Source organism: Theropithecus gelada, chromosome 1 (genome assembly GCF_003255815.1).
Source record: "Theropithecus gelada isolate Dixy chromosome 1, Tgel_1.0, whole genome shotgun sequence".
In the NCBI taxonomy this organism is placed as follows: Eukaryota; Metazoa; Chordata; class Mammalia; order Primates; family Cercopithecidae; genus Theropithecus; species Theropithecus gelada.
In genome coordinates, this window is record NC_037668.1 from 20,702,605 (window position 1) to 20,718,881 (window position 16,277).

The following is a 16,277-nucleotide window of genomic DNA, read 5'->3' on the forward strand; positions in this document are numbered from 1 at the left end:
TGGGGGTCAAATGAAGCACGTTATTTTATTTCACAAAGACTGTACAAAATTCCTTATAAAACATTGGGTAGATGCCACCTGGTTACCTCACTCGGTCCCCATCCAACTCCGTATGAGGGGGCAGGTGAGGGTGGAAACTGTGTGGATGGAAGAGCATTATGTACAAGGCAGGGGTTGAAGTGATAGGTACAAGTTCTTTCATATTTACACTATTTCACATATTCACAGGTATACAGCCAGCCAGGAGGAAGGAGTGAACTCTGGCTCGTTCTCTTGTATAAAAAAGCACCAGTGTCCTGGACTGGACACCCACTGCTATAAAAGATGCAGGGGGGCCCAGGGCCTGATCGTCACCGACTGATATCCCGACTGGAGTCCCACAACTTGTTGGGTGGCTCAGCCCGAAGGCGGGTGAAGAAAGGATGCTGAAGGGCTTCACCCAAGGTCAGCCGCTTAGCTGGTTCATACTCTAGCATGCTTTCAATCAGATCGAAGAGCTGGTGGTGTTCCTCTGCCTCTGAGGTCAGATACCGCTGGTGGAGGAGGGCAGGAAAAGGTGAGGCAGGATGCCTTATAAACCCTGCCTTCTTCAAGACCCTACCTTTCATTCTTGGAGAACCAAGGCTCTGCTTGCAACCAATTTGAAGGCTACCTAACCACGACCACACCAGGACCAACGTTTCTGATATTATAGCTCAACCTACCTTCCCACTAGCACAATTACTCCATAATCTTTGAAAGTTCTTTCTACTTGTATATCCTTGTCAACTTCATGAATCTTCTTTAGTTCCTCATTAAAATGTAAGCTCTTCAAAGGTAGTTTATTCTTTTCTGTCTGACCTAAAGAATCCAGGACATTGCTTTGATCTCTGGTAGTCTCAAGGTTAGGCTGTCTAACCTCCTTCCCTCCACAAAACCACTCCCTCTTATGTTTCCTCTGTTGACCAAAGATGTCTTCTTTCAGCTTTCCTCCCCTCCTTTCCTAACCCTCTGCTTGTGAAGAGCATTCCAGGGGCAAACCACCCTAAGAAGTGACTTCTGGATGGTGGGCACTATTTATCCCGAGCCTGGCTCACCCGCAGCGGTTTGCAGTTCTCACGAACATAGCGCCCAGCTGATGTGTTCTCATCCCAATCCAGGCGACCCCGGTAAAAATATTTCTGCTTTCTAGAGGGGAAGGGGAGGTTGAGGAATCAGAAGGTCACCCTTGTTACAATTCCCTTATTTCCCCATCTGAAAGTAACTGGGGGGACAGGAGGCATCAAAGAAAAAAGAAACTGATGTGAAATAGACCAATTCTGTGGAGAGAAAAGGAAAAGGGTTAACTAGTGCCCACTCAAGGTTCACCTTGTCTTTCGGATCATCCGGGAAGGGATAGGACCCAATATCCTTTCCATCATGGCTAGATGCTCTCTGTTGTCATGGGTCTGGGAAACAAAAACAGAACTGAGCATGGGACTGAAAAGGGCATGCTGAGGACCAGCTGCCAGGAAGATGGGCAATGTGGAGAACTGAGTAGGCAGGTCCTCAGCAGACAACAAAGCAACCAGGTAGAAGAATGCCAGGTGGTCAAGTAAGATATCCCATCACTTACCTGGAAGAGGGTGAATCCCACATAGTACTCAAAGATGATGCAGCCTATACTCCATACATCACAAGGCTGTGACCAGCCCAACTCTGGGTGAGAATGGGAGGGAAAAGGTGTTATGAGGCTTAGGTGGCCCCACCCTCACCACATCATCTCACACACTTGGACAGCCTTGCCCTCCCTTACCAAGGATGACCTCTGGTGCTCGGTAATGGCGAGTGGAGACAATGGTGCTATGGTGCTCATGGTCAAAGGTGGCACTGCCAAAGTCTACCACCCGCACAGCTGTGCTCTTCACACTGCGCTCATCTCGCTTCTAGGAGCAGAGGAGGAAGAGGATGAACCTCTGCACCCAGACTGAGATTCCACCAGTATTCTCTACCGTGCTTCTGAGCCTTAAAAAAGCTACTGTGATCTCCTGCCTGGCCCCACAAGCCCTGGGAAATTTCCTGTTTTACAGCTTCCACCACATCCAGCATAATACTTTTAGAAGTAGGGGAGCAAAAGGATTAAGAAATGATTATAGAACAGCGTGCACATCTGTAAACATCTGAAGACTACACCCAAGTGCCGGATATACAGTTATTCTGAAAACATGTAACATGTAGCAAATGGGTTTTCCTGAAAAAAATGTAACATGTAGCAAAGGGGTTTCTCTGAAAATATATAACATGCAGCAAAGGGGTCAAGGGAGGGAGAGCTTCTTTAGGTCTGAGATCTCCATCATCTCTAGTGAAGGGAGCCAAGCTTTCCTACCTCACAGAAATATACATCTCAAAAAAGAAGTCCAGGCCAGGCGCTGTGGCTCACACCTGTAATCCCAGCATTCTGGGAGCCCGAGATAGGTGGATCCTCTGAGGTTAGGGGTTCGAGACCAGCCTGGCCAACATGGCAAAACCCCATCTCTACCAAAAACACAAAAACTAGCCAGGCATGGTGGCGGGTAATCCCAGCTACTCCAGAGGCTGAGGCAGGAGAATCACTTAAACCTGGGAGGTAGAAGTTGCAGTGAGCCAAGATTATGCCAGTGCACATCAGCCTGGGCAACAGAGCGAGACTCCAATCTCAAATAAATAAATAAATCAGTCAGTCAGTCCAAACAGAACCTTAAAATTTTTCACTCTACTGGAAAGTTATCTGAAGTCCCCTGTACAAGTTATCTCCCAATTTAAGTCTTAAGAGATCTCTCCCTTTCAACCTATCTAGTTTTACCCACTTGGAACCAGACAGGGAGAAAATGTGGCAGGACAAAATAAAAAGGGAGAAAAGAAAGGGCTCGGCAGAAGGCAAAGTGGCCCAGCTGCCTACCCCCAGTAACCAAGGGCAGACCCTATCCATCTTACCTTCTCTAGGTTGTAGGTGAGCTCATAGTCTGAATTCACAAACAGAATATTTTCAGGCTTGAGGTCTGTATGTGTCAGCTTGTTATCATGGAGGACTGTAGGGGAGAAGGCCAGGTCAGGCTTGGTGCAGGTGGCCAGAGCTAACTGGTATCAGCTGACCCCAGGCCTGGTTACCTAGGGCAAAGCCAGTGAGGAGACAGGTCCAGAATCACAAGAGGGCTGCTTTCTGCTCTACGTCTAAATGGAATGCCTGGTCTAAGAAGCTCTGCTCTATCTACAATAAGATACATATGTATCTCAACTGATGTAAAAAAAAAAAAAAAAAAAAAAAAAGAGTTTGCTTTGAGTTATAGTGTGTATACACTTTGACATGTGTCTAGCTGGCATTATGTGAACTCAGTTCTGTGAAACTGTATTGTTTTGATGACTCCAGAGGAATAATGTATTTCTTTGAATTCCCCACCTTGCCCCTTAACTGAACTACATACTCTGTGTTCACATCTGCTTTGCTTTGCATGAACATCTCATCCCAGACACATGTAAGCCTTTAGCCTAAGGAGTGTATTTTTGTTTCTTTATATTTGCTGTCTGACTGATGCTTTCCCAAGAAGGGGAGGAAAGGAAAAGGGGAGGGTAATTAAGTGCTTTGATTCCAAAGGCTTTCTCTTCTAGCTGCTGCTAGGTTAGGTGTAGAGTAAGAGCAGTCAGTGACAATAAAGACATTAGTCAAGGAGCTAAGTCAGAAGACATTTCAAGATGACAGTAACAACTGCAGATAACAGAGAGCTGACTGTTTAGGGGCTTCACCAGTGCACAACCGACAGAGAGATCCAATGAAGGGAGGGGATGCCCAAGAGTCCATTTCAGCCCACCCCACTCACACTTGACAGCCTGGCACAGCTGGAAGGCCATGTGGCGCACTTGGTGGATGGGGTAGGGCAGGTAGTTGTTGTCTTTGAGGAAATCGAAGGTGCTAAGGCCCAGAAGCTCAAAGGAGATACACATGTGGCCATGGTAGTCAAACCAGTCAAACATCTGGACACAGAGGCTGAGAAGAGAGATGGGGGAAGGGGGGCTGTCTGATGAGCTCCCATCTGCCCATCAGCCCTCCAACAAGGAGGTACTTCATAGCTGTTGATTCCACAAACTTGTGTAAAACCATGCCAGTTAATACTAACACCAAAATTCAGTTCAGCTAGGGAATACCCTCTGCAAGATCCAAGAAGAATGGTACTACTTGCCAAGTTTCAAAATATCTTCCTGCATCATTTTAAATAGTTCAAAAAACTATTTACTGAAGAGCTGTTGAGTGCTAAGTTCCAAACAGTACAGATCCTGGATCATCAAACTGTCCATCCTAAACCCCAACCCCAGCCCAACTCCTGATATTCATTCATTTACCACCAGCTACCACTGGGCTCCTGTTTATACCTACTGGCCTCCTGTTTATACCTACTGGCCTCATATCTTGGCTTAATGTCCTTATTCTATTTTTGGACTGTGAATATATGTGAACAAGATATTACTGCATAAATGTCTGTGGCCTTATCAGCATAGTTCTACTTATAAAAGCTTAATTCGTTGTTCGATGAGGTTGATGCTCAGTCCTAGGGCTATGTCCAGTGTATATCTCTACAGAACCCATTCTAGGCTGGGGTCAAACTACAGAGCAATCTAACTTCCCTGAAAACAAGGGGAGTGGATTAAGGCATGTCATAGGCCCCCACATTCCTACTCTGATGTTCTACTACTCTAAGATGATGAACAGAAGATGAATGAATGAGAAGGTCTAGGATTCCTGTCTGCCTAAACCACATCTAGAAGTCTCTCCTGTGTAGGGGTTGGGCCTCTCAGCCTCCCTACATACTTTCTTGCTTGCTTACTTCTTGTTGTCAGGGTCTTTCTCGTTTATTTTCTCCAGCACATTGATCTCAAGTCGAGCTGCTTCCTTGTACTTCTCCACATTCTTAATGATCTTCAGGGCAACTCGAGCCCCACCCCTGTAAGTTGGCAGGAGAGGCTTTTGCTGGGTTCTCAAGAATGTCTCAAAATGAACAGGGCTGTAGGGGGACTAAGAAATCCTACCTTAGGTTAATTAGCAAAATAGCCCCATATAGCCCCCACCATCTCTTTATCCCCACATAGTAGGGAGGGACCGACAGTTACCTGCGATGGTCAACACATTGTACAACTCGGCCGAAGGTCCCCTCTCCTAAGGTGCTAACGATTTCATCTGAAATGAAAGAGAGCAGGGTCGGGGAGAGGGAGGGAGAGAAGGTGGGGAATGAGCTGAGTTGGAAGAAAAATGGGGACAGCAACCTGGGGTGGAGATGAAGGAAGGGGAACAGATACAGATGGTCACAGGGGAAGAAAACCCCTGCGTGATTCCCACCACCTTTAACCCAGGGGCCGTGAGAGCTGGGAGTGGACAACAGAGGTCAATTCTCAACAGCAACTCAAACCACCCAGATAAACAACACCACTGAGAAAAGGCAAGAGGCTGTGACTCAGGTTGGCTTGGGACGTTAGGATGGCTATGGGACCATTACAGGCTATAGGATTGTTACGATTTGGCTTGTACATCGCTCTTGTAGCCAGTCCCCGACGTGGTAGATGAGGTGGCCCTCAGCGTCGTCCTCTACACTCTTGGCTCTCCGGCTGCTGTGCTGCTGTCGGGGGGCAGGGGGGGTCGGAGCAAGCCAGGTGTCGGAGCGGGGGCCGGAGGGAGGCGGGGTGGGTGGTAGAGGGGTCACCGGTCACAGGCGCCCAGCCAGGGGGGACAGACGATGATGGGGGACAGTGGAAGGGAACACGTCAGATGCAGTAAGGTGGATCGGTGTGAGAAGAGAGAGCGGCGCATAATCCCAAGTCCCCAAACCCAAAACAGGAACAGGGAGAGGCATGGGCAGAGCAGGGAAGTGGTGTTGTTGCCAATGTCACCCACAACCCCATGCTCTACACAATGCCCTTCCGGGCAGACGCAGATCTCCCCTTGCCCCCACCCAAGCCCGCCTGCCAAGGGGGCTACAGAGCCCAGGGCTTGGGGGAAAAAGGCAGTTCACAAGCAAGGTCCCCATTAAAGAGTGGAGGCCGCTGGGGCGGAGAAGCTGCTCCCAACACAATAAGCCCAACATGCCAGGGAGAGCACTGGGGGTCACAAATGCTCCGTGCCCATCCATCTCCAAAGCAGATTCCAGGGCCCTTCAAGAGTCGGAGAGCTCCTAAGAGGGTAGGCAAACTCAGTGCCCACCTCAGTGTTCATGCCCCAATGTTCAGCTGAGAACAAGGATACTTCTCACTTACCAGAGTCCTAGAGGGCCTGCAGAAGAGTGGGGAGAGGAAGGGCCTGGGCTGGCACTCACCGAAGATGAGCGGCTAAATGTCCGGCTGCGTCTCCTCCGCCGTCTGTGCTTCCTCCGGCTGCTGCGCTGGCTGCGGTAACTGCTGTTCTCCCGCTGATATTCATAGGAATGCCGATAGTCTGTGTCATAGTAGGCATCTCCCCGATCCCGGCTATAATCGTTGCGTCTGTAGCTGCCACAGTATCGCCGGTCATACACCCTCCGGTCAGATGAACGATCATCATAACTGCTGTTGGATAACAAAAACCAATTAGGCGTATCTGTTCAGACCACATTCCCTACCATACCCTGTGACAAAGTCTTGCCTTAGTGAGGACAAAGAGTAATGCTAGAAAACTGTTCTCGGCCGGGCACGGTGGCTCAAGCCTGTAATCCCAGCACTTTGGGAGGCCCAGACGGGCGGATCACAAGGTTACGAGATCGAGACCATCCTGGCTAACACAGTGAAACCCCGTCTCTACTAAAAATACAAAAAACTAGCCAGGTGAGGTGGCGGGCGCCTGTAGTCCCAGCCACTCAGGAGGCTGAGGCAGGAGAATGGCGTAAACCCGGGAGGCGGAGCTTGCAGTGAGCTGAAATCGCGCCACTGCACTCCAGCCTGGGCGACAGAGCGAGACTCTGTCTCAAAAAAAAAAAAAAAAAAAAGAAAGAAAACTGTTCTCAGACACTTTGTTGAGTCACTGAGAGGACCAAGGGACCAGAGAAGTGAGGTAACAAGCGCATCTGCCATGTCACCAAAACCTCTAAAAAGGCATCTGCAGAACCACTCCCTACTGGGGCCTTTTTCCCACTGCAGTGATACAAAGAAACAAAGAGCCATTTTTTTTTTTTTTTTGACAAGGAGTCTCACTCTGTCACCCAGGCTGGAGTGCAGTGGCCGGATCTCAGCTCACTGCAAGCTTCGCCTCCCGGGTTCACGCCATTCTCCTGCCTCAGCCTCCCGAGTAGCTGGGACTACAGGCGCCCGCCACCTCGCCCGGCTAGTTTTTTGTATTTTTTAGTAGAGACGGGGTTTCACTGTGTTAGCTAGGATGGTCTCGATCTCCTGACCTTGTGATCCGCCCGTCTCGGCCTCCCAAAGTGCTGGGATTACAGGCTTGAGCCACCGCGCCCGGCCAAGAGCCATTTTTTTTTTCTCAAGCTTTCCTGACTGAAATCTACCCTTGCTCTAAACCATCCGTAACCCATTCTTTCCACTGAACATGCCACTAAAATATTAAAACTGGGCCAGGCGCGGTGGCTCACGCCTGTAATCCTAGCACTTTGGGAGGCCAAGGCAGGTGGAGCACTTGAGGTCAGGAGCTCGAGGCCAACATGGTGAACTCCTGTCTCTACTAAAAATACAAAAAAAAAAAAAAATTAGCCAGGAATGATGGTGCATGCCTGTAGTCCCAGCTATTTGGGAGGCTGAGGCACAAGAATCGCTTGAACCCGGGGCCGCAGAGGTAGAAGTGAGCTGAGATCTTGCCACTGCACTCCAGACTGGGCAACAGAGTGAAACTGTCTCAAAAATAAATAATATTTTAAAATTTAAAAAATAAAATAAAATATTAAAAACACAAAGATCTAACTTTGTATTATCTGTCAGCTTATTAGTTACCCGTAGCTCCCAGTCCTTTGCACATGCTTTCCCTCTGCCCAAAGACACTTCCCCCACCTGACTCTTACTTGTCCTCCAGACATATACAGATGTCGCTTTCTCTGCAATGTATTCTCTGAATTACACATCCTGCCCCACTCCAACCAAACGCACTGGGTACATCCTCAGTTCCTCATTATGTATTCTAACACTTAACACTGCAGCCCAAATGGCTTCTTTGGTTATCTATCCCGACACTACCTTCAGCCAACTATTTAATGGAACAGTTTTAGCATATAACTAGTATTTGTTGAACAAATAATGAGTGAGTGACCCTGTATTTGAGTATCTCTTCCTGAGGCCTCACCTTCGAGAACGGACATGGTAGCTGTCCTCTCGCCGGCGCCGTCGAGTCCGGTCACTACTACTTGACCAGGAGCGACTTCTTCGTCGCTTATGCTTTCGGCTCCGATAGTGTTCACGGTAACTCCCCCGGCTGCCTCGCTCTGAGGAATGGTATCTTCGAGGATGAGGCATCTGGAAGGGAAAGGAAAGCGGAAATAGGAAAGTTCCGAGTTTTCAGAAGTCTCCTCCAAGGACTGGCTGCTCCAAAGATGCTAAGCTGCTTTCCCCTCTTTTATTTCTGCCTCTTTTTACCACGAACAACTTCCTCAGTCTTCCTCTGTACTTACAATTCCTCCTTATTGGAGTATAGCCACCCACTAACTCTGGCTGAAACTCTAGAAAGCCCCCAAACCCATCCCTCATTACCCTCCACTCAGTTCAAGTGTTATTTTTTTCTTGAGACGGAGTCTTCCTGTGTGGCCAGGCTAGAGTGCAGTGGCACAATCTCAGCTCACTGCAACCTCCACCTCCCAGGTTCAAGCAATTCTCCTGCCTCAGCTTCCTGTGTAGCTGGGATTACAGGCACATGCCACCACTCCTGGCTAATTTTTAAATTTTCAGTAGAGACGGGGTTTCACCATGTTGGCCAGGATGGTCTCAAATTCCCGACCTCAGCCTCCCAAAGTGCTGGATTACAGGCGTGAGCCACCGCACCCAGCCAGTTCAAGTGTTCTATCCTTATTTTCTTCACACACAGCTCCATGAAGACTTTCAGGTCTAGGACACAGTTAATTACAACGGGAAGTGTATGACGAAGATAGAGACTGCCACAGTGTATCCCCGGTCAGGATCTAAGATATAGATCTGTGCGATGCTGAGTTCCTCACAAGTCAAAAAAGCTTTGGTTTACAGTTATGATAAATGTCGTACACTCACTAAGAGTACGTCTTATCTCCCCAAGTAGACTATCAGTGTCCTGAGGGTAGGAATCCAGTCTCCCAGGTTTCTACATATACCAGGTAAACGCCAAATACTATCAGTTCCAAGGATCTGGGTCGGGCCCTTTGAATTAATTTAATCATCTCTCACATCTTTGGCCAACTCTACCTTGAGAGGTTTTAATGTAGTAGGCCACAAAATACAGTCAGCATCCCATCTGGCCCCTCCACTCTTGTGCTTGAGATGTAGAGAATAACTGTTTTGTGTGTGTGTGTGTGTGTTTTTGAAACGGAGTTTTGCTCTTGTTGCTCAGGCTGGAGTGCAATGGCGCAATCTCGGCTCACCGCAACCTCCGCCTGCCGGGTTCAAGCGATTCTCCTGCCTCAGCCTTCCGAGTAGCTGGGATTACAGGCATACGCCACCATGCCCGGCTAATTTTGTATTTTTTAGTAGAGACAGGGTTTCTCCATGTTGATCAGGCTGGTCTCGAACTCCCAACCTCAGGTGATCCGCCCGCCTTGGCCTCCCAGTGTGCTGGGATTACAGATGTGAGCCACCGCGCCTGGCCAGTAAGTGGTTTTTTATTAATATCAGCCCTACTTAGCTGACAGCTGGCCACCTTCCAGTTAATGGAATTGGAATGGGATGGTTCACAAATCCTTTTTTTCCTTTAAGGAAAAAAGAAAAAAATCACTGTCACAATCCAGGAAGATGAGAATAAGAAGGCAGAATAAAATGAAACAGGCCCAGGGACAGAAGTCTTGGTGGTGGTGCATGAGAATCGGGTATGCAAAAGGTTTAACGATTCCAATGTCTGACCACCATTCTGTATCACTTCTTTCCAACCTCCCCAAATTGAGGAGGGTGGTATTTGATGCATTCTTGGTGTAACTGGGGCCGGGAGCATACCAAGATGCAAGCACAAGATTTTCCCAGCACAGCCATCCTAATCAGCATAGCCACATAAATGCCATCTCACCACATACTACCATCAAACGGCCTCACAGCACTTTCCCCTCAAAGCATCACTAGCCTACCTTTCTAAAGTTCGAAATCTTTTGCTTTTTCCTTACTCAGAAAATCCAGAACTCCTACAGGCAAATTCTTCCTGCATGCTCCAAGTGACACGGTGATGTATTCCTCCCCTCCAGCTTTGATTGGACCCCTGAGTCCAACTTTGATATTCTACTCCTTCACATGTCTGGAACCACTCCCATCCTTACTCTATCACCCCTTCTACTCTGGCTCCGCCCAAGTTTCCTACAGGTCTTCTCAGTACATCTAATGCAGGCCGACCTCCTTTCCCCTCATCTCCCTACTTCGCCGCTTCGTAGGTCTCAACTCTCCTCCTCTCCAAATCTCGCCCCCGTCCCTTGCCCCCAATCCAAGCCTAACCCCGCCCGCCCCGCGGTCGCCATCTTTTCGCGCGGCCCCGCGGTCAGCCAACCCGCGCGCTCACCGTTCTGGCGGCGAGGCCCGTGCGCTTGTCCCACAGGAAGTCCGTGATGGCGGCGGCACTGCGGCCGGAGTCCCGGCACCCCCGCGGCGACGAAGTGCTGCTCCACACCCCCAACCCGGGACCCTGGGACCTCCCGCCCCGTTCCCGGGCTCCGCTTCAGTCCCGCCCGCCCCGGCTCCGTCCCCGCCCCTAAGATCTGCTTGGCGCCGCTCGCACCGCCCCCGCCCGGGGCCCGATCCCAGCTCGGTCTCCGGCTCTGGCCTCTCCGCTCCGCCGCCGCCGCCGTGAGCGAGCACGCACGCACGGACTCACGTCTTGCGTCGCTTCCCAGCTACCCCCCTGGGCACCGCCCCCAGGACCGCGCGCGCCACCACGTGCTCACGTAACTGGCAGGCGTCAGCCTGTCAGAGCCTCGGAGGTACAGGGGGCGGAAGTTCATAGGGGCGAGGAGGGTCCACAGGGACAAGCTGGAAGCCTTCCAGGCCCGCTATGCCCCGCCTCCTGTCCTTTCCCACTCCCTCTTCAATCTTTTACCCTTTGCATGGAGACGTGTGGCTTAGTTAGGTTTGGAGTTTAAAAGAAAGGATTGTCATTGTCAATACAGTGTCGCTGCTCTGCAAGCCCGACTCTAGTGAGGCTTGATGGTGAAGTCTCATTCTTCTGCATAGCCTGAAAATAACCATTTCTTAAAACACTTCACCTACCTATCCCCAGAACAAAAGTCTGCCACCTTTTGTCATCAGCAAAAGTTATGCACGACTCGGGGTGGGGTCACAGCCATGGGGGAAAGGTTTGAGCAATGGAGGGTTAGAGAATCGGGTGCCGAAAAAGGGGACTCACTTGAGAACTGTATCCTAAAGTGGCTTACATAATGTGTGAGAAATATAAGTTTACTAGGGCTGGGCGCGGGGGCTCAAGTCTGTAATTCCAACACTTTGGGAAGCCGAGGCCGGCGGATCACGAGGTCAGAAGTTCGAGATTAGCCTGATCAACATGGTGAAACCCCGTCTCTACTAAAAATACAAAAATCAGCCGGGCGTGGTGGCATGCGCTTGTAATCCCAGCTACTCAGGAGGCTGAGGCAGGAGAATCGCTTGAACCCGGGAGGCGGAGGTTGCAGTGAGCCAAGATTATGCCATTGCACTCCATCCTGGGTGACAGAGCGAGACTCTGTCTCAAACAAAACAAAACAAAACATATATATGTACACACACATATGTTTACTACAGGCGCGCATCACCACGCCCAGCTTTTTTTTTTTTCTTGTAGAGATAGTGCCTCACTTTGTTACCCAGGCTGGTCTTGAACCCTTGAGCTCAAGCAATCCTCCCCCGTCGGCCTCCCAAAGTGCTGGGATTACAAGCATCAGGCACCGTGCCTGGCCAGTTTACTAAATCTTAAAAAAGAACAGGAAGGCTGGGTGAGGTGGCTCACGCCTGTAATACTAATACCAACACTTTGGGAGGCCAAGGTGGGTGGATCAATTGAGCACAGGAGTTCGAGACCAGCCTGGACAACAGGGCGAAACCCAGACTCTACAAAAAATACAAAAATTAGGCCAAGTGTGGTGGTTCATGCTTGTAATCCCAACACTTTTGGAGGCCCAGGCAGGTGAATCACTTGAGCACAGGAGTTCAAGACCAGCCTGGCCAACATGGTGAAACCCTATCTCTACTAAAAATACAAAAATTAGCCAGGTGCGATGGCGGGTCTCTGTAATACCAGCTATTCTGGAGGCTGAGGCACGAGAATCGCTTGAATCCGCGAGGCGGAGGTTGCAGTGAGCCGAGATGGTGCCACTGCACTCCAGCCTGGGCAACAGAGTGAGACTGTGTCTAAAAAATAAATAAATAAATAAATAAATAAATGAAAATAAAAATTAGCCAGTCATGGTGTCTCCCGCCTGTAGTCCCAGCTACTTGGGAGGCTGAGGCGGGAGGATCACCTGAGCCTGGGGAGGTCGAGGCTGTAGCGACCCGTGATCGTGCCACTGCACTCCGGCTTGGGTGACAGAGTGAGACTCTTTCTCAAAAAATAAATAAATAAATAAATAAAAGAAAAGAGAAAAAGAAAATGAGAAGGAGAAGTAGTTACTCTACAGAAGGAATTGAGAAGTGGTCAGAAAGGTAAATTGGAAGAGAAATAATATAATCTGAGAATAACTATATTAAAGTCAGGAAGCTGGCCGGGCGCGATGGCTCAAGCCTGTAATCCCAGCACTTTGGGAGGCCGAGATGGGCGGATCACGAGGTCAGGAGATCGAGACCATGCTGGCTAATACGGTGAAACCCCGTCTCTACTAAAAAATACAAAAAATTAGCCGGGCGAGGTGGCGGGCGCCTGTGGTCCCAGCTACTCGGGAGGCTGAGGCGGGAGAATGGCGTGAACCCAGGAGGCGGAGCTTGCAGTGAGCTGAGATCCGGCCACTGCACTCCAGCCTGGGCGACAGAGCGAGACTCCGTCTCAAAAAAAATAAATAAATAAAAAAAAAATAAAGTCAGGAAGCTGAGCAAAGTGGTTCACACCTGTAGTCCCAGTTACTCAGGAAACTGAGGTGGGAAGATTGCTTTGAGGCTGCAGTGGGTCATGATCGCACCACCGCACTCCAGCTTGAGCAACAGAGCTGACCTTGACTCTAGAATGAGTAAATAAATAAAGTCAGGAAATATTAGAGAGGAGCTGGATGAAGGATAGTCAGATGGAGGTTACATCAGATAACCAGACAGAGTTTAGAGAAGTTCTCTGGAATAGAAGATGAAGGGCAATCAATGAAGAGTCGGGGAGAGAGAAGTAAAGATTTCACTTCCTCCTCCTGGAACATTTTCTTAGATTATTAATTCATTCAACAAGCATTTACTGAATGTCCACTATGTGTCCAGCATTGTGCCAGGTGCAAGGTTCCTGTTTCTCAGAGTTTCACAATCTAACAGGAGAGACAAACCTGTAAATAAATAATGAGACCACGCTCACGCCTGTGATCCTAGCACTTTGGGAAGCCAAGGCAGGAAGATCACTTGAGCTCAGGAGTTCAAAACCAGCTCGGGCAACATAGTGTGACCTCATCTCTTAAAATAATAATAATAATGGTATCCCTGTGACATGAGCTGCTCAAAACAGTGGTGCCCTGGCTGCTGTAAAAAAGCTCTAGAATAGGCCGGGCACAGTGGCTCAAGCCTGTAATCCCAGCACTTTGGGAGGCCAAGACGGGCGGATCACAAGGTCAGGAGATTGAGACCATCCTGGCTAACACGGTGAAAACCCGTCTCTGCTAAAAAATACAAAACACTAGCCGGGCGATGTGGCCGGCGCCTGTAGTCCCAGCTACTTGGGAGGCTGAGGCAGGAGAATGGTGTAAACCTGGAAGGCAGAGCTTGCAGTGAGCTGAGATCCAGCCACTGCACTCCAACCTGGGCGACAGAGGGAGGCTCCATCTCAAAAAAAAAAAAAAAAAAAGCTCTAGAATAAGACCCTACCTGGGGAAAGGAGAGCTGGAAATGTGTTTCTAGGTTTCCTAGAGAAGGTGAGATCTGAACCAAGTGTTTGAAAGTGAATTAGAGGAGAATACCAGGCAGAGAAAATATTTGCAAAAGCATAGAGACAAGGCACAAAGTCTTTCAGCATGATTGGGGCTCTGGCTTGCACGAGGGGGACGGTTAGAAGACAGACTGTTGAAACTAGGTCCAAATTTTTGGGGCCTGGTACACCATGCTAAGGAGCTTAAATGTACCCCGGTAGAAGATGGGAAAGCCTGATGGACTTCAAGCAAGTGACATAGCCATAGTTGGATTTTAGGAAAGTAACTGGCAGGGAATGGAAGAAGAATTAGCCTGGAAGAAGTCGAAGACTCTTTTAGAGGTTTCTGAAGTAATTTAGGTGAAAAAATCCTTAGGGCTTGACATGAGGCAGTGGCAATAAGAATTGGAGATGAAGGGAAGAATTGGAGATGAAGGGAAGAATCTGAGATATTTAGGAGTTTATAGCACTTCGCATAGCGCTGCAATTTACCTGTCTGTCCTTGGGCACAGATGAGCAGTGGCTTTATGGCTAGGCCTTTGTTTTCGTTTTGTTTTGTGTTGTTTTCCATTACTACATGGAGATGCTAAGAGTAGGACTTTTATATCCACTCAATGACAGACAGAGTTGCACTTGGTGAAGGCTGACAGAATGAATTAGGGAATTAAATACTTGGGGAAGCAGTTCGGAGACCAAAAAGACAAGAATATGCCTAGGACAGTGTTGAGAGAAGACGGAAGCAGGACAGAAGTCCCTGGGCGAGAGTGGGGAAGAATCACAAAAGCCATTTCCACTTCTTCCATTGGTCCCAAATCCCTCAAGCTACACATCCGCGTCCGATTTTCCCGCCACTGCAGGAGGCTCCTCCTCCCTGGCTCTCAGTGGATGAAAGGCTAACACTAGGCCACGCCTCTCCCTGGCTCAGGCTGCGCGCCCCGCCTTCCTTGCTAAGCCACGCCCGTCTCGGAGTTCCTCCAGGATCCCGGCTTCCCAGCCCCGCCCGGTCTTCGCGCTGCCCTCGCCAGGGGGCGCCGCGCAGCCAGCCCGCCGCCCGCCAGTCTAGCGCACACCCCCTCCGCCCCGCGCGCCGGCGGTTCCGAGCCTACGACGCCTCCGCTGGAACCCGCGGGGCTGCGCCGACTCCCACTCTGGAGGGGTTGGGGGTACCTGATGGCCACATAGGGCTCTAGGAGGCCGAGCGTGTAAGCGGGGTGGGCGCCATGGAGGCGGAGCAGGGGCCGGCTGCGGGGGCCAGCGAAGGGGCGACCCCTGGGCTGGAGGCCCCCAAGGTGCCTCCCGTTGCTCCCGGGCCTGCGACCGCGGCCTCAGGTCCGATCCCCGGATCTGAGTCTGAGCCTAAGAGAAGGCACCTTGGGACGCTGCTCCAACCTACGGTCAACAAGTTCTCCCTTCGGGTGTTCGGCAGCCACAAAGCAGTGGAAATCGAGCAGGAGAGAGTGAAGTCAGCGGGGGCCTGGATCATCCACCCTTACAGCGACTTCCGGTATTGGGGGCTCGGCCGGGAGGGCAGGGTACATCAATCCCACCCTCGCGGGCAGCGACACCGGGACCCGGCCGGCACCACCCTCCACGGTCACTTCATTTCCAGCCCAGGGATCCCTTGGTGGGGCGGGAGAGTCACTTCCTCCAATCTAGCCTGGGAATTCCTGGGCGGGTATCCCCTGCCGGAGGTCCTCCGTGCCTTGGCAAGCTGGGGGCACCAGAAGGGGCAAGCAGATATCAGGGGATCTCCAGAGACCTGGATTTCCTCTTTCAGGAACCCGGGACCCCAACCGGACCACAGGAAGTACCGGAGTTTGGGACCCCTGCCTCCTCCAGTCCTGCTTGCTGGAGATCTGGGAAATTATATTCTAAGTATCGGGGCCAGTCTGAGGGAGAAGCCGAGCTCTGCTATCTGCCATCCCCACACCTCCTCCTTAGCACCTGCCTAGTTCAGCATGACTATCAGGAAAAAATAGGGACGCTGAAGGGGGCGAGGGTCCAGACCTCAGCTCTGGTCGCTGTCCCTAGTGCTGAAGGCGGGGGCGGCGGGGCGGGGCCAAGACTCAGAGTGACTGAGGCGGCAAAGCAGGGACAGGACCACCACCCAGGTGACTCCCACAGAAGGGACAGAGGGTGGGGGTGGGGC

General features: G+C 50.4%; 2 protein-coding genes across 6 annotated transcripts in view; one reads left to right on the plus strand and one right to left on the minus strand.

Moving 5' to 3' along the window:
• Positions 1-15,468, minus strand: CLK2 (CDC like kinase 2). 5 transcript variants are annotated; one of them, XM_025381896.1, is made up of 13 exons: positions 15,296-15,468; positions 8,240-8,409; positions 6,294-6,522; positions 5,513-5,600; positions 5,098-5,164; positions 4,815-4,931; positions 3,813-3,979; positions 2,932-3,026; positions 1,775-1,904; positions 1,595-1,677; positions 1,348-1,427; positions 1,077-1,167; positions 1-533 (listed from the first exon to the last, which is right to left on the minus strand). In XM_025381896.1, exons 2-13 carry the CDS (start codon positions 8,407-8,409, stop codon positions 351-353), a joined length of 1,500 nt encoding a protein of 499 aa, XP_025237681.1. In that variant the 5' UTR covers positions 15,296-15,468; the 3' UTR covers positions 1-350. The 5 variants fall into 5 exon arrangements, with proteins under 5 accessions (XP_025237681.1, XP_025237700.1, XP_025237691.1 ...); XM_025381915.1 differs by lacking the exon at positions 15,296-15,468 and adding an exon at positions 10,616-10,944 and having other exon boundaries at positions 5,513-5,597; positions 6,294-6,519; XM_025381906.1 differs by lacking the exon at positions 15,296-15,468 and adding an exon at positions 10,616-10,944 and having other exon boundaries at positions 5,513-5,597.
• HCN3 (hyperpolarization activated cyclic nucleotide gated potassium channel 3) overlaps positions 15,185-16,277 on the plus strand; it is a 12,189-nt gene continuing 11,096 nt past the window's right edge. Inside the window, exon 1 of the mRNA XM_025381782.1 lies at positions 15,185-15,632. Within this exon, the coding sequence (XP_025237567.1) occupies positions 15,349-15,632 (284 nt within the window). The 5' untranslated portion in view covers positions 15,185-15,348. The remainder of the gene's footprint in view (positions 15,633-16,277) is intronic.